We start from the raw sequence: 14,873 nt of genomic DNA on the forward strand, positions 1-14,873 counted from the left end.
GAATCGTACCAAGCAGACCAAGTCGACAATATCAAAGAGATTGAGAAGAAGATGAACAAGCAGCAATTGTCTCAACAAGAAAAAAGCCCTTTAATTCAGTGTATCTAAAAACGTACCTGAAGTATCTTAGAAATGGTCTAAGATCTAAAGTTTTAAAAACTTACTTCGTCTAGCTTCTCATACAGGAACTTCCTATTTGATTATATGATAGTATATTCATATTGTATGAATCATATAATACGCTCAACTTTTTTTGAACAAGACATTCTTTGCTTCATGCTGTTCACAATTGAACTCACTATCGCAGCTTTTACTTTCTGTCTCACCATCGAAAAGTCTCATCATTTTCTCGTTATCAATGTTAACTTATCATCTCCAGCTCTAATCTTCAATAAATTTCTGGAAAAGATATCTTCCAAATAAATCCCAGTAATTATTATTATTGTTAATAAGTACTACAATCCATTAAATTGTAGTACTTATTCGGTTGTACTTAGTTACAGTAGTTCGATGATTGTAAAGTGACGTCGATAATTGGTCAGAGAATGAAGTGGTAGTTTGACTATTGTGGGAAGAGAACTGCCTATTCCCAGGGACGATTTACGGCGTCCACAAATTAAGCGGTCGTTATTTTCAAAATTTTAATCGAGCTCAAATATCAAAGTGAGCTAATGTTCGCAGGTGCCTTGCAGAATCTCGTCTCACACCCTGAAGAATGCTCTTTCAGAATAATTTCAAGACGAGAGAGGAACTTTTCAGAGCAGTCGAAAATGCTGATATCAGAAAAATCAGAGAACTTATCCGAACTGGCGTCGATGTTAAAGCCACTGATAAGAAAGGCAGAAACATTATCATGACTTCTATGAAGCTAAAGAAAAAGTCAGAATTTCAAAGGTACGCTTCACAAAAGTAAAGCAAACGAAAGTCTGTAGCGTTAAATTAACGTTTTTATTGCTCTAAACTCAACTTCAATAAAAACCCTAACCCTCACCCTAACCCTAAGATCTTGATTTGAGAAATAATTTTCACATTTTATCATAAATCTATTTTTATTGTATTAAAAATGCCGTTGTAAATTTCAAAATATGAGAAAAATTCACTAAGTAATGAAGAAATACTAAATTTACAACAAAAAAATTAAGGGAGTTGTTCCGCGAAATACGAAGAATCGACCGCGGATTCTACACTCTGCCCGTGGTGAGTCCTCTTTGTTTTCAGCAACACGCGCCGCGCTGTCTATCACTGTTTGCGGGGAAATAACTTTTTCTGACTTTTGGAAGAAAGTTTAATATTTCTCTGACTAAAAATCCACTTCCACTCGAGTTGTCGAGAGTCTTACGAGCTTCAGACTAGATTCTGCTTTTGACGAAAAAGATTTTTTTTTTCAAAAAATTGAATTTTTAGTTGGTGGAGATGGTTACGCTCAAAGATATCGATGGGAGAACTGCGCTCCATCATGCTGTTCTTGAGAGGAACTTGGCGGCAATAACGATGTTAGCTTCAAAAGGCGTAAGTCTTTTTTCTTGTTGATTTTTAAAGTGGCTTCCCAAGATTACCTGATATTTATTACTTTTTTCTGAAACTATCATTAATCTAACTCGGCTTAAATCTTTCGAAATTAATCGCTTTCGCCTTGTGTTTTAATGGCTCCTTGGAGATAACAAGGACCACTCATATCAACTTCTATTTATTGTCAAAAAAAGAACAGGATTAGAAATATTCTCAGTAGCTTTTACGTCAACCTTGACAGTAGCGAAATGCATAGGCAAATAGTAGTCTCGTTAAATGTTTTTGCTCGGGTCAACTGTATTTAGAAAGGTGCACTCTAAGAAATTTCCAAAATATCAAAACGGTAGTTTTTATGGTTTGTAGATCGAGCTGGATGAGAAAGATGAAAACGGCGATACCGCGCTTCATTTGGCTGTTGCTGAGCCAGAGAATTTGTACATTGTCAAGGAAGGAATTTCAGAGAGCAATAAAGTTTAAAAAACTGAATAAATAGGAGAATTCTGTAAAGACTCTTCTTGAATTGGGAGCAGCTAGGCATCTGAAGAACGATTCAAGTCTCACTCCGCAGAATATTGCTGAAATCAATTCGCAGACAGAGAAATCAGAAGAAGCGCGCAAGAAATACGCTGCAATCGTCAAGGTAGATTATTTATCCAGGTTTACCGATGTTTACCAAGTGTTCTTTGAAGGCATTTCGACAAAAGAAATTCGCAAAAGTAGCAAACGCTCAAACAGCAATGACAAAAAGGTAACTCCTGAACCGAAAACAACGATAGAAATAAAATAGCACGGAAATGGGCGATCTTGGAGCCAGGGATCCGAGATTTTGTCGTCTGGACGATCGCCCACTTTTCAGGCGCGATTTGAGTTATCGCGCAGGAGCTAAAATTCTGATCGCGCGCTCAAATGCGCAGCGTTTAGGCGCGATGGCAAAAACTCGCTCTCTCGGTGATGGGGCGATGAATTTCGATCGCGCAGCCCCATCAGGCCGACAAAAAATACTCGCGCGTTCAAATGCGCAGCGTTCAAGCGCGATGGTATAAACTCGCTCTCTCGGTGAGGGTGCGATGATTTTCGATCGCGCAGCCATATAACGCCGATAAATAATACTCACACGCTTCAAAATGGTCGAAAATCTGCCGAGCGGGAGTGCAAGGTGGCGCTTGGTTTCAATTTTGCCGACCTAGTCGGCGCACGAATCAAATGATCAGCGTGAGATTGCTGACTAAGTTGACCGATTTTTTTGAAAATTCAATTTTTGGATGTCACACGAAAAATCTGCGGGTTGTCCGGAAAAAAATGCCGGGTAAAACCAAAGGACTCGAAATCAACAGCCATGGTTAACACTTTAATTCGACTAAGTTGTCCATCTCCTCATAAGAGAGCCGACAAACAAAATGTAAATTTGTACTGACCTCCCGCAACGTAACCTACAAATAAGTCGTGCTAATCGCTGAGAGTGACTCTTGGCACCGGAAATATGCGTAAAATCTGACAATTTTTCAAAAGAAAAATTTTTAAGGTAATTGGATTCTGATGTTAAGCCAACTTATGACTGAAAAATATATTTTTATTGGTTTTTGAACATGCAGATTTCGAAAATTTCATAAAAATTATATTGGATATATTGAAATCGCCTTATAAATGCCTTTTTCTTCTTCTAATTTTGGCTAAACATCACGCGCCATCGTTTAATCGTGTAGCTTACTCCAAAATGACAGTGTTTTATCGAGAATCAAGGGGTCCCCCCATGTTGAAATTTTCATGGGCGAAAATATGGTGTCGCGCACAGCCAGGGTGGCCGAAAATAAGTTATCGCGCTCTCGGGCCCACCGCGATGAATAATCATCGCTCCTGAAGCGCGAGGGCGCAGGGAAACCATCGGCATATTTTTGACTAATCCAGCCCGCCGATGGGAATTTTTCGCGCTGCGCGCCTAGGAGCGAAAATGATTGTCGCGCGCTGAAGAGGAGCGCTAGGTGCGCGATCGTCCAGACGACAAAATCTCGGATCCCTGCTTGGAGCCTTCAAAAACGCGCTCTACGCAGGGGGAAACATCACGATGATGAACTACAAGAACGAAAATGTTATCCACAAGGCAGCCTGGTTCGGCCGTTTGAATATCTTCACATCGATTCTGGAAGGGCCGCAAAATGCACAGCACTTGCCAGGATTGGTAAATGCACGTGATAGCGCAGGGTGCACGCCACTGCACAACGCTGTCATCAGAAACCATTACGACATGGTGGATGCCTTGATGGAGAATGGCGCGGATCCAAACATCCAGGTTTGAAAAAAATTTTCCGAAAAAATAATAATTGAAATGCGCAAAAAGGACAACATGGGAATGACTCCAATCATGGAAGCGGCTTTCTGGGACAAAGTCGATCTCCTCGAGCTACTACTTACTCGAAAGCCGAAGCTCTCCTTCAAAGACAAGCACGGTACATCATTTGCATCGCGTTTACCATCTTTTAACGCGATTGTAGGCCGAGACGTTTACGAAATCGCGCGACGGCGACGAGCTCGGCGCTGTTTTGTCGCTCTGCGATCTCGAAATTAGCCCCGAAGAAGTCATCATACCTACGCTACTTTGAACTCCGACTGATAATAAACAAAACACCTTACTTTTTAAAGAGATTTTAAATATTATTTATTCATTCATTTTGTCAGTTGAAAGATTTCAATGTTCCAAGATGTTTTAAAATTTAAATTGAACGAAAAAAGAAAGGAAAACGAAAAGTTTACGACCGATGCAAGTGTTTCTGTAGGACTAGAATAGACGCAAGAATAAATAAACTCGATGATTCGGAATTTGATTTGTGAAGCGACTTTTTGAATGTTGTCGGATCATTTTAATGCATTAAGAAAATGATGCCAACAAATTATAATAAAAACAAAATCGCATTAGATTTAAACGAGTCAATTGAAATGGTCGTTCTCGTGGTCAGGGAATGCTTAATCCGTTTACTTGGCTAAGCGGATGGCAAAAGAAGGAACATAGAAGAAGAGCTAAAGTTTAGCTGCTAAACAGAAGAATATGTATGTGTTTGCAAATAATATATTAAAAAAGAAACTTGGATAAATATATCTGAAGTAGGGTCAGCAAAGGAAAGTGCTTGAGACGGAAGTTGTTTTGTTGAGTCTGTTTCATTAGAAACAGAAGCAGGATTCAGTGTATTATTGCACGTTTAGAGCTAAAAACGCGATAGAATTGAGCATTTATTTTTTCTTCCTACCTGGTTTTATCAAGTCTTGAAAAGATGCTTATTTCGAGAATTTCGGTGGAGAATGATACTCCTGAAAACGAACGATTAAAGAAGAAGGGAAAGCTGTTTTGGTACCTGACTGTTCTGGTGGTTTCCTGGTGAGCTTTCCATCTTGAGTCCTGGAGGCATCTGAAGGTAGTTTGGCGGCAAAGGGGTAGATGTAGGGCTCATTGGCGGGGTCGGGAAGACGCCGTGGAAAGGAGAATAAGGATACACTGCCTGAATTAATTATTGAAATCAACGAGGGAGGCATCTTTCGCACCCTTTGTCTAGTGACGTCCGCAGTCGGCATGAAGGCATTGTGCGCAACAGGCATCATCATTGGCGCATGAGCATAAAGCATTGCTTGTTGCTGCATCGCAAAGTCAGTAGGAATCAAGGCTAAAAGACGCGTGAACAAACGGGCACAAATTACAGCGTTCTGTTCTGGCGCATTCTGAAAATAACACCAGATCAGAACAAGCTTAGAAACGCGGCAAGTTAACGAGAACTTGCCACGCTAGCTGCTGAATTCGCACCGGTCGATGACCTCGATGAAGTCATCCCTTATTACCAAAATTCACCATACATAAGGCAAAGTCACCTGATCTTAATTCAGTACCACCAGGTTTTGTTCGGCTGTTTTTCTTTTACAAAAAAAAAGCGATCCTCAGCCGGATAAAACAAAATCACCAATTTCGATAGAAAAAAAAACAACCCGACAAAGCATTATGGAAGACTAAAGAAAGATGGCCTTGGCGTACAGTTATTTGGAAAAGTTAATATATACATGGCTGAGGAAGTGTGTTAGTAAGCGAATTCAGCAGCTACTAAATTATTGAATGCATACTCATTCCAGGAGGGGCCTGCACTCCGTTACGGTTAAGTGTGCCACCCATTAACACCAAATTCATTTCATCCCCCGAACATTGGAACACCTCAACATATCTAAACTCCAGTTAGAGATTGAGTCCGAGCGTTATTTCGCGCAACATGTCAAACCTAAGCGGGCGAATTTAAAAAATCAAAATTGCGATCTAAAATAAAAGAAAAATACGAGTTAAAAATTTTGGAGAAGATTCGAAAAGAGCTCGCTTAGGTCGACAGAAGCATTTTGAAATGAAAACTCATAGATTGGCATTTGCCTGCGACGAGTTTTTCGCCTCCTTCACCAGCACCACCAGCACCGATCACATGGAGCTTCGTGTGAAGTGGCAGAGGGGTGAACACTTTAACCTACCGTTCGCCCATATGTTTCTTATGACAGCCCCCTTTGTTCACGTCGAGGGCGACTCGAGATGCGAACTCAGGCGCTTGAAGTTGAATGAAGGCATCGCCAGAAGGTCGACCCTAGAATACCAATGTTACTTCGTCAATTTAGACAACACTTGAGGTCATCTATTTTCAGGCTTTGGCTTATGAGTGGGCTCATGGATATTTATGGAGGCTGGTCCTAAAGGAGCTTGTTTGCAAAACAGACTTTCGGAGGGATCGGAGTTTTTGCTCCGACCATGCCTAAAATGCCACTTTTGGCAGGTCACTGAGCCAGCTCACTGGACCAAGCGCCTTCGCCTCATGGACGATAAACAACCGCTTCGACTAAATATTTTTATTCTCCTTATCAACTCTTTGTGGTTTGTGGCCGGCTTTACAAAGCTATATCTATCTTATCGAGCTAATGCCGTAACAAAGATAATAACACGAGAATTAGCGGATTGAGTTAACTCAGCCATGAAAGTAAAATAATATAAATTTAGAGAAGCATGACTAACCTGCTGATTGAGAACCATGTGAACTCCTGCGGGGAGAATGAACTGAGAGCTTTCTCCGAGAAAGTTCATTATATCTTCTAGCGTGGCTGAGTAGGGCATTCCTCGGAGACGGACACAGTTGCGTACCTAAATTCAAGTGTTTCTATTTAGACTTTGATAACAATGAAAAATGTGATAGATATCAATATAGCAAGTTCTTCTCATAAAGAAAAGAGTCTATTTCCTAGCGGAGAAAGAAAATTGCCAAATAGATATTTTTATCTACGACGCAATAATCACATGTGAGATAATCAAAAAGCAATGGATCAATTACAACAAAAAAAACTCATGCAACAAACAAGTATTTGCGAAGTACCTCATCGTCGGGTATCATAGGCGGCTGAAAGGTGTCAGAAATGGACGTTTTAGTGAACTTACGGATGATGGAATGAATTGCTGCGGTTGGGCCATCATAAATGTGTGACTTCCTGGAGGGATAATTGGCGCCGCCATTGCTCTGGTGAGGACCTTAAGTTTGTCTCTCTAGTTTTTTGATCGATCAAACTGTGACACGAGCTTTGTACGCGTGACGATAGAGGGTTAACGGAGCCCAAGCACGTTAAAAGAAAAATGAATTTTGGAAACTTGCACTTTGGAGATTTGCGTTTTGGAAAATGGAAGTTGCCGAGCGCGGAGGGCGGCCGAGGAAGTTTCTTGCCCCCGAGCCAGACGAGGTGGTGGCGAAGAAGCTTTCGAACTACTAAATCCTCGAGCTACGAAATCGTCTCGAGCGGAACAATTGGCGAAACACGCCTAGTTCTTACTGCATCGATCAAGAATGCAATGATGGAACCTTCTTGGAATGTGCTTTTAGCATTTAAATAGACTTTTCTCAAAAAGATTTGATTATGCTCTTGAAAAGATTCTGGAAACATCCTCTGACTGAATTACTTTCGAAAAATTAGGCTTTATTTACCTGGTGAAGTTCAGCACCGGTAGAGCGGAACACCTCCACATATCGATCTCGCAGGTTCGCCTGAACAACGATAAAGGTCAAGCACATCCGCGAACCATAATCCTTTTAGAACTAGAAGTAGGCACGACTTCTCGGAGAAGTGGAATGGCGTTATTCCCTGATGCATGAATTTTTCACAGAATGTGAATTTCGATAATTCGAATGACAAACCTTGTGGCGACCAAGTGCTTGAACCGCATCATCCTCACTGGCGAGCAAAACAAAGGCATCCCCTGTCGGCTTGCCCTCCGCTGTCTTGATCAAGAAAATGCCGTCTTTTCCGTTTACGATATGAATGTCACACAAAAACTCGAGGATGTCTTGTTTGGTGGCGGAGAAAGGAAGCCCTCTCATCCTGGCGATGGCGGCGCTACCCTATCGAGCAAGTAAGGTTTATTTTTGTTGTTAACTCATGCCTGTCCAAGGAACCTTTCTACTTGAGGGAGTGTTCCGGCGTTCATTTGGATAAAGTCAATGGATGGAGCTTTGAAAACTTCAATGTATCGGTTGCCCATGTGCTGACGGTGCCGTTGTAGTGCAAGATTTCTGATTACCCGGTTCAAAAAAACATTCCAATCGAAACTTTGAATTTGAGTGGTAAATAGTTAGAATAAAAAACCCTGCCTCCGATTTTAATTTCATGATAATTTCAAAATTACGAGTATAGCTGAAATATTGAGCAATAAGAGCTAAGAACCGAACCTGTGTTCTGAGTTTTCAAATCGAATAAGTGCTTCTCCTATCAAAGGTTCATCATGATTGTATATTTGGTGCTGAGAAAAAAAAATGTGGATGAAACTTTATCCTGATCTGCGTCCATTTTGATTAAGAACGAGCGAGACTCCACCAGAAGGGATGTTCAATCCACGGAAAAATTTCGCGAGGTCGTGATCTGAACACTGCCAAGGGATTCCGCGCACTCTTACACAGGTGTCTTCTTCCACGATTTCATGACCACTTCAGAATCGATAAATCCAAATATTGCCTTTTCAAATGACTTACCATGCTCTTGTTAGCAGACGTGAACTGATCATTTCCATAAGATTATTGAAGTCACATTTGAAGTCTTCAAGTAGCTTTTGTTCAACTTTGGCCATATCTAGCAGCTTATCTCCTGTTGATCTTAACCTTAGATGCTCTATAAAAAATTTATGATCATCGACGAAAGTTTTTCTGACTAACCTAAGATGTCTTCGAAATTAAAGTAAAGAGGTGTGTGTGGGATGGACTTTCTGAAGCATTTTCGTAGGTCCACAAAGTGATGGAGACACTGCGGCAGTGTCCGACCAAACTTAGCAGCCAAGGGATGCAAATACTGACGAAGCCACTCAGGTCCGTCTGTTACAGTTAGAAACTTTCCAGAAAGGGCTTGGACATCATTGGCGAACTGGTTCAGAAGACGGCGGCTATTACAAGAGGGGGAGTCGCGAGTCAGCTCCTTTTTCCACACGATTTCGCCTGTTTTTGTATTGTACAAATGGTACTTTATGAAGCCAATCGTTATTTTCTGAAAAAAAAATAGACATTTGTTGATAAATCCCTGCGTTGATAAAAATGGAACTGAAGCAAGAAATACTTTTACTTGAGTTTATTTACATGAGTGGTGAGCACCTACCAGGGCCGCCAAAAATCAGTGGTATTTTCAGTGGACTGAGCAGTCTGCAGAAGAATTTGTGAAAGTCTGAGACGTTCAAGAAAGAGATTTTGGTTGTACAAAATAAAAGATGAAGAAGGAATTTGATAACCAGGAGGACTTTCAGTCGAAGATTGAGGCGAAGGCGTGCTACCGATTGAACGTGGTCGTTTCTCATCAGGTGTCGTCGAATAATTGTCGTTCAAAGCTCGTTTAGGTACTCTGATGTTGGGGAGTGGAAGGGTCGGTATAGGAGAATCGGCAGTCAGTGAATTAATGGCAGCTTCCAAAAGACCTGCTCTGGAATGAAACCTCTGTCGTACCGGTGAGTGTCCCATTGATTCGAGTGTCGTTTTCAATGATTCAAAGGACTGGTTTAACTTGTTCCTGTAAGACGCGCAAGCTTCTTTGTTGCTCAGTTGAGTCGAAGGGTAGTTTTGGAAGGAAGAAGTCTTGATTGGCATCTTCGTCAGCATCGCGATCGCCCCATCGATAATTCGAAAACGATTCCAGTCCGAAATGTCGGGAAAGTTAGGTTCGACTAGCCTTCGAAGTTCCGAAAAGCGTGAATTCAACTTGTTTCGGGACTTTTTGGAGAAGTCAGTGTTGGTCTTTGGGATGTTCATAGTGATGATTTTGCTTGATTGTTTTTGAGAACTGATTTGAGTTTCTCGGAAAGCAGGGTTGCTTATAAGTCGAAAATCAAGCGGCGCTGTTTGGGATCAAACATAAACATCTGTTCTGACAGGAGATAGCTTCCTTCTGAGGACAGGGGAAAGCAATCAAGAGATGAGAGGAAGAGAGAGGTCAGAAGTCGGTTCATTAACGCGCGCAGCTGCGAACGCTGAACAAGCTGATGGCACCTGATCGCATGAGGATGATGGTCTCAAAGGAGCCATCTTGTAAAAGTATGAATGCATCCTGTGATCTTTAGTGACATCAAAGAATTCAATTGATAATTCAAAGTTTCTCTTTGAAGAATAATAATTTTGAAAAAAATAAAAATGAAAATTATACCTGGGGTCCAGGGTGGTCAGGGTGAAACTGCAATATCTCTGGATTAGCGCAAACATTTAAGAGTAGCATTCTCTTTCAAGAAGCAAAAATATATGTATTTTTTGTAAGTTAGGTTTTCAACAAAAGAAATCTTGAGAAGCAATACCGGATTCCGAAATAGTTTTTCAAGTGGCCAGATCAGCCACACGATGGATCCCACGGACAATGGAAACTACAAAGTCAAACAAAACTACAACCCTGGACACCTGTTGAGTTTCTCACTTCCTGCAGCAAGAAGCAATCCGACAAATAAGCACTTTGCAAATTTTCGAAGATATCCGAAAATGAGTTAGCCCAGCTGGAGAAGGAGCAAACACCAAAACACAATTTTTGGTCGATACTTTCAGAGTTTATTTGAATGAAGTTTCAATTGACAGTCTTTCGGTTTATTTTGTTAAATTTACAGCATTTTTAACCACTGAAACGTTCTTCGACCAGCACAAGCGACACCTTGAAAACTTCGCTCGCGATTTTACCGATTCCCGTAAAGGCTTTCTGGAAAGCCTCCTGGTTTCGTTCTTTGAAAGCACGCTTCATATCGGCTTCCTTTGCCTCAAACTCGTAGTCGTAATCGACCACGAGTTTCTCTTCTTGTACTTCACAAATGTAGAGGTCATCCTTCCGTCGGCGGAGAATCTTGACAGGATAGACTGATCCGGCACTATAATTGTCGATGCATTTCGTCCGGAGAACAACCTTCTTTGGTAGGCTACAGTCGATAGACTCTTAGAATATATTGAAACAGAGCTTATTCAAAAATTTACCTAGATTCTCTGGAATGGGAAAGAGCCGGCTCGATGCAATGACCAAGCATTTCTCCGTGTCAAGCTCTCTAACCAAGAATCGACCAGGCGGCAAGACTCTTCCCAAGTATCGTGGTTTATCTCCAGGAACGAAATCAACTCGACCACGTCGCCACCCTGCATCAGGAACTGTCGGGTAACTCTTGTCTTTGATGATCACGTTCATGCCCTTTTTGATGTTGTCTTCATGTAAAGGGACATTTTCTGAAGAGTTCATGGCATCCTAAAAATGATGAGACACGAATTGAAGTTATCCTCAAACATTCATCATTGCATACCTTTACCAGATTATTGAAATCTATCCAATCTTGTTTGATACACAGAGTGATCACATAATCCCTCTTACCACTGTCGTTGAATCTGAAAAAATTTTATGTATGTGTTAAGAATTTAGGACCTAAATTTTAGGTCTTACTTCTCTGAGTTAGGGATAGCCATCACTCGAACATTTAGAAACATGCATTCGTATATCTTCCCGCACTTGAATACTGAGGTCAAGACAATTTTTCTCCCGTTGACTGTGCATGCTAGAAAAAAAGATTATTACCATACGTATGATTGTTATTTACTTGAGAGCTGAGTGCTGTCTTGTTCTTTTTGAGCGACAGCAGCATCATCGACGGTAAGGTCAATCTGCAATTCCAAGGGGCTTGGAAGATCGTGACAGGTTTCTCGAGAAGGAACCTCTATCAACGGAGCTTCTGGGATCAGCAATGGAAGATCAATGGAATCACATGGAAGGACAACCGAACTCTTGCGTACGGTCAAGCTATCCATCAAGCCGAACTTAAAATCGCTGCGTACGACAGCTTTCACAGCGAATGCATATTGGTATTCTCGGTCGACCAGTGGACGATACTAGGACTTTCTCAAGCGTATAATTTTAAAAGAACTTACTTTGTAGACACGGGAGCATGGATGAAGTTCTGTCATCCCGTAATCGATCAGATGTACACTGACGGTCTCATCTGAAGATCCAAGTTGGAACCCTTTGATCTGGCCACGGACAGGTCGAGCTTCGAAAACCTTCGAATGGACAACGACAATGTCCCCGATAATTGGCTCCACAATACTTTCGGTTGGTGAAATCTCGTCGGACATACGGCGAAGTGTTTCAGAGTCTGTTTTCAGATATCCCTCGATGTACGTGTGTTCCTTTACTTCATTCTTCGACATTACAACGAGTTCAAACGGGTTGATCATGTTCAAGGGGTCGTCGAGTCTTCTCAAGAGTCAACAATATTTGATATTATATCATAACTTTATTAACTTTAAAATATTTGACTCTCTGACCTGCGAGGAATGCTGTTTTTGATCATTCGCAAATGTTCTTCTCTTTTTCCCTCCAAAGTGCTTTCTATGCTTTCATCAAGGTTCTTTTTCTGAAATTTTAACATCGAAATCCAACAATAGAGAAGAAATCCTTCAAAGATTTGAAGAAAAAATTCTTATTTTACCTTCTTTTTCGAGCTGATTGATCTCTAGGACCTGCAGCGAATTATTATCTTTTCAAAATCTACTTCAATCTACAAAGCAAAATCCCGATAAACGTACCTCAATCGGTGCAAAATTGACGATTTTTAGCGGTGATTCCTCAGTGATCACGTGCTCGCCTTCTTTCTCGTCGCTTGAATTTATAGTCTCTTCATGCTGAGGGTATAATCGCTGTGCTGATTCCAATGAAGTGTTCGTCGGCCAAGAGGAAGCAGATTCATTTTGAACCGGCAGAGGACCGGGCTCAGTAGGGAACTCACACTCCTCCGGATCAACAATTTTCGATGGAGTTGGCTGAGCACTACTGGTAGGGTAAATCGCTCCGAAGTAGCCATTCTTCGATGCAAGTTCTCGTTTGTAAGTTAATGTTATCTCATCGCCTTCACACAGTTCGGCCACTACTGCATCGTCACAACCAACAATGTACGTCCGTAAAGCAAGAGGAGGGAACTTCAAAAGTGTCTCCGGAAGTACATAGTATTTGTCTGTTATGCGTGTCAAAAATGAGTGACCAGAAGGTTAATAAAATTAACGATAGATAAAACGCATTCCTATCAAGTCGTCAGTGTTGCCGAAATCAACGAAGAGTACTTGTGGCGCAGTGCTGTCAATATCGACAACTCGTGAACGAAAGTACTGTTTCTCAAATTTCGAGAGAACTCATTTTGGACTCGACAAGTAAGCTTAATTTAGAAAACTTATCAATAATTTCATATTATTTGATGAGCCCGTTCGTAAATCGCCAACTTTCGGAGGACCAGTCGGCTGCTTCAGCGTGCTAATCGACTTCGACATTGCTTCGTTGATCTCATCGAGTACCTCTTGGTCCTCTTCGCGCAGAAACCAAAAGCCCTTCTGCTCATCTGTTTTGGATGTTATTTCTCCTCGGAACTCTTTTTCGAAAGTAACTCTCTGCGGTGGAAGTTTATGCCGAAGAATCTCAGAAATCTATGATAGGATTGCGAAAAATATGCATTTATATAAAGACCTAAATAAGTAGGTCTATTTTTAAATCTTCGAATCCCTTAACGAAAGTGGTCGCTCGATAGGCCCGCTTTCCTTCGTTCTCGAAGAAAGGAGACTTCCAGTGACGACTTCAATTGGCCAATTCCAGTGCTTAACCTTCTTCACATTTTCCATCTTCATTCGATGATCGGACACTAAAAAAATCAAGCTTTGCTTCAAATTTTAGGCTTAAGCTTACAGTGAAGCTTTTCCATTTGATCATCAGTGATCTCATAACACTCAGGCGTAAAGATCACCAACGCAGGTTTGTTGTTCCAGAATTCTGGCTCGATCTTTCTGAATGGACATTTCGTCGAATTGACCACTTCACTGTATCCATAGTCGACGAAGAAAACGAGATGGCCATTGTTTTCTTTCTTCTCAAGATAAATGACTCGGTTCCAGTTCTCAGACTTAGCAAAAAATCCGTATATGTATTCATACAGTTGACAACTTACGTGGAAACACAAGACACGTTGAAAAGGAAGAGGGCTCGCAATGTTACTTCCTTCGTTTCGTTCAACGTAATAGTTCAACACCCTCGCGAACATCTCTCTTTGCTCATCAAGCTCGTCCGTCGTAAAGCTCCAAAGCCCTTCCGAAACTTCGAGTAGAAAAAGACTCGAGAGATCTTTCATCTCTAGTTTGAGTATTCCATACTCTTCTCCCGATAACTCCATCTCCTTTCACGCGCTATCAAGGTTTATTTTCCTTGCTCTATTCTCGACCTATTTCTCTCGATAAATGTGAAATAAATGCGTTGCCTGGCGCTTGGGCAGTGGCGTTCGGCTCGATTTAGAGTCGTCTTGCCTTTGGATATTAAAAACAGAGTTCGGATCGAATTCGGACTTCTTTCGAGAAGACACAGGTTCATAATTCTTTGCAAAGACATGATTCTAGCAGGTCGACTCTACTCAGGACTGTTCATAATGAGTGACGCGCTTGATGTAGATCATCTAATTGAGCAAATTACCCGGAAATTATTCATCCAATAGCTTCAGGTTTCTGGTGAGACTTTTCGAACTCAACAAACTTGAAAAGAGTTTTCAACTTGTTCAAAAATTTTATTGATCAACAAGAAGGTTAGAGAGGCGAGATTAATCATTAAAATTTTGTACTCTTCCTTGATTTTTTGCTTGCGATTTTACGAAGAAAACTAAATCAGCTTGTTTTATTAACGATTTGCTAACTGATTGTTTTCTGTTTTGAAAAATGATTTTGAATTTTCGTCTGTCAGAAACTGCTGCCAAGAGTCGTCTGTATGAGAGACAAGCTGAACAGAGTTCGCAAAGTGGGAGTTCTGTTTGGCCTCAAACATCAATATCGAACATATTGAGACAATATTCGAGTAAGCAAGAA

General features: G+C 41.1%; 5 protein-coding genes across 5 annotated transcripts; 1 reads left to right on the forward strand and 4 right to left on the reverse strand.

Moving 5' to 3' along the window:
- Positions 1-715: 715 nt before the first annotated feature.
- LOC145709261 (transient receptor potential cation channel subfamily A member 1-like) lies at positions 716-4,149 on the forward strand. Its single transcript, XM_081786938.1, has 10 exons — positions 716-894; positions 1,143-1,197; positions 1,405-1,509; positions 1,873-1,953; positions 2,015-2,149; positions 2,199-2,257; positions 2,297-2,312; positions 3,527-3,796; positions 3,845-3,953; positions 3,999-4,149. The coding sequence occupies exons 1-10, from the start codon at positions 716-718 to the stop codon at positions 4,070-4,072; spliced, it is 1,083 nt and encodes a 360-aa protein (XP_081643064.1). The 3' UTR covers positions 4,073-4,149.
- A 403-nt stretch (positions 4,150-4,552) lies between these two features.
- Positions 4,553-7,887, reverse strand: LOC145707427 (epithelial splicing regulatory protein 2-like). Its single transcript, XM_081784952.1, has 11 exons — positions 7,695-7,887; positions 7,485-7,544; positions 6,947-7,036; positions 6,885-6,908; positions 6,530-6,655; positions 5,998-6,107; positions 5,608-5,705; positions 5,041-5,159; positions 4,854-4,997; positions 4,749-4,809; positions 4,553-4,706 (listed from the first exon to the last, which is right to left on the reverse strand). Exons 1-10 carry the CDS (start codon positions 7,875-7,877, stop codon positions 4,777-4,779), a joined length of 987 nt encoding a protein of 328 aa, XP_081641078.1. The 5' UTR covers positions 7,878-7,887; the 3' UTR covers positions 4,553-4,706; positions 4,749-4,776.
- A 436-nt stretch (positions 7,888-8,323) lies between these two features.
- Positions 8,324-9,782, reverse strand: LOC145709262 (epithelial splicing regulatory protein 1-like). Its single transcript, XM_081786940.1, has 4 exons — positions 9,480-9,782; positions 8,706-9,030; positions 8,526-8,661; positions 8,324-8,480 (listed from the first exon to the last, which is right to left on the reverse strand). The coding sequence occupies exons 1-4, from the start codon at positions 9,780-9,782 to the stop codon at positions 8,324-8,326; spliced, it is 921 nt and encodes a 306-aa protein (XP_081643066.1).
- Positions 9,783-10,551: 769 nt separating this feature from the next.
- LOC145709263 (uncharacterized) lies at positions 10,552-13,058 on the reverse strand. Its single transcript, XM_081786941.1, has 9 exons — positions 13,043-13,058; positions 12,570-12,994; positions 12,309-12,397; positions 11,913-12,237; positions 11,585-11,873; positions 11,431-11,542; positions 11,294-11,375; positions 10,977-11,238; positions 10,552-10,937 (listed from the first exon to the last, which is right to left on the reverse strand). Exons 1-9 carry the CDS (start codon positions 13,056-13,058, stop codon positions 10,624-10,626), a joined length of 1,914 nt encoding a protein of 637 aa, XP_081643067.1. The 3' UTR covers positions 10,552-10,623.
- Positions 13,059-13,517: 459 nt separating this feature from the next.
- Positions 13,518-14,279, reverse strand: LOC145709264 (uncharacterized). Its single transcript, XM_081786942.1, has 3 exons — positions 13,973-14,279; positions 13,714-13,927; positions 13,518-13,669 (listed from the first exon to the last, which is right to left on the reverse strand). The coding sequence occupies exons 1-3, from the start codon at positions 14,192-14,194 to the stop codon at positions 13,518-13,520; spliced, it is 588 nt and encodes a 195-aa protein (XP_081643068.1). The 5' UTR covers positions 14,195-14,279.
- Positions 14,280-14,873: the final 594 nt, after the last annotated feature.

Source organism: Oikopleura dioica, chromosome XSR (genome assembly GCF_907165135.1).
Source record: "Oikopleura dioica chromosome XSR, OKI2018_I68_1.0, whole genome shotgun sequence".
Classification (NCBI taxonomy): Eukaryota; Metazoa; Chordata; class Appendicularia; order Copelata; family Oikopleuridae; genus Oikopleura; species Oikopleura dioica.

Excerpts from the sequence above, each read along its gene's own strand:
- LOC145709262 (XM_081786940.1), bottom strand. The coding sequence starts at position 9,782 with ATGAACATCCCAAAGACCAACACTGACTTCTCCAAAAAGTCCCGAAAC. Across the intron at positions 9,031-9,479 it reads AATCAATGGGACACTCACCG|AAAATAACGATTGGCTTCAT; the intron begins GTACGACAGAGG and ends TTTTTTTTTCAG. Across the intron at positions 8,481-8,525 it reads CGTCTGCTAACAAGAGCATG|TGGTCATGAAATCGTGGAAG; the intron begins GTAAGTCATTTG and ends TCGATTCTGAAG.
- LOC145709261 (XM_081786938.1), top strand. The coding sequence starts at position 716 with ATGCTCTTTCAGAATAATTTCAAGACGAGAGAGGAACTTTTCAGAGCA. Across the intron at positions 1,954-2,014 it reads CAGAGAATTTGTACATTGTC|AAGACTCTTCTTGAATTGGG; the intron begins AAGGAAGGAATT and ends GAGAATTCTGTA. Across the intron at positions 3,797-3,844 it reads GCGCGGATCCAAACATCCAG|GACAACATGGGAATGACTCC; the intron begins GTTTGAAAAAAA and ends ATGCGCAAAAAG.
- LOC145709263 (XM_081786941.1), bottom strand. Across the intron at positions 12,238-12,308 it reads AAAAACAGCATTCCTCGCAG|ACTCGACGACCCCTTGAACA; the intron begins GTCAGAGAGTCA and ends ACTCTTGAGAAG. Across the intron at positions 11,874-11,912 it reads CATGCTCCCGTGTCTACAAA|TATCGTCCACTGGTCGACCG; the intron begins GTAAGTTCTTTT and ends AGAAAGTCCTAG.
- LOC145709264 (XM_081786942.1), bottom strand. The coding sequence starts at position 14,194 with ATGGAGTTATCGGGAGAAGAGTATGGAATACTCAAACTAGAGATGAAA. Across the intron at positions 13,928-13,972 it reads AACGTGTCTTGTGTTTCCAC|TCTGAGAACTGGAACCGAGT; the intron begins GTAAGTTGTCAA and ends TTTTTTGCTAAG. Across the intron at positions 13,670-13,713 it reads TCAAATGGAAAAGCTTCACT|TGTCCGATCATCGAATGAAG; the intron begins GTAAGCTTAAGC and ends TGATTTTTTTAG.
- LOC145707427 (XM_081784952.1), bottom strand. The coding sequence starts at position 7,877 with ATGAGAGGGCTTCCTTTCTCCGCCACCAAACAAGACATCCTCGAGTTT. Across the intron at positions 7,545-7,694 it reads AAGCACTTGGTCGCCACAAG|GCGAACCTGCGAGATCGATA; the intron begins GTTTGTCATTCG and ends ATCGTTGTTCAG. Across the intron at positions 7,037-7,484 it reads CCGGTGCTGAACTTCACCAG|GTCCTCACCAGAGCAATGGC; the intron begins GTAAATAAAGCC and ends GACAAACTTAAG.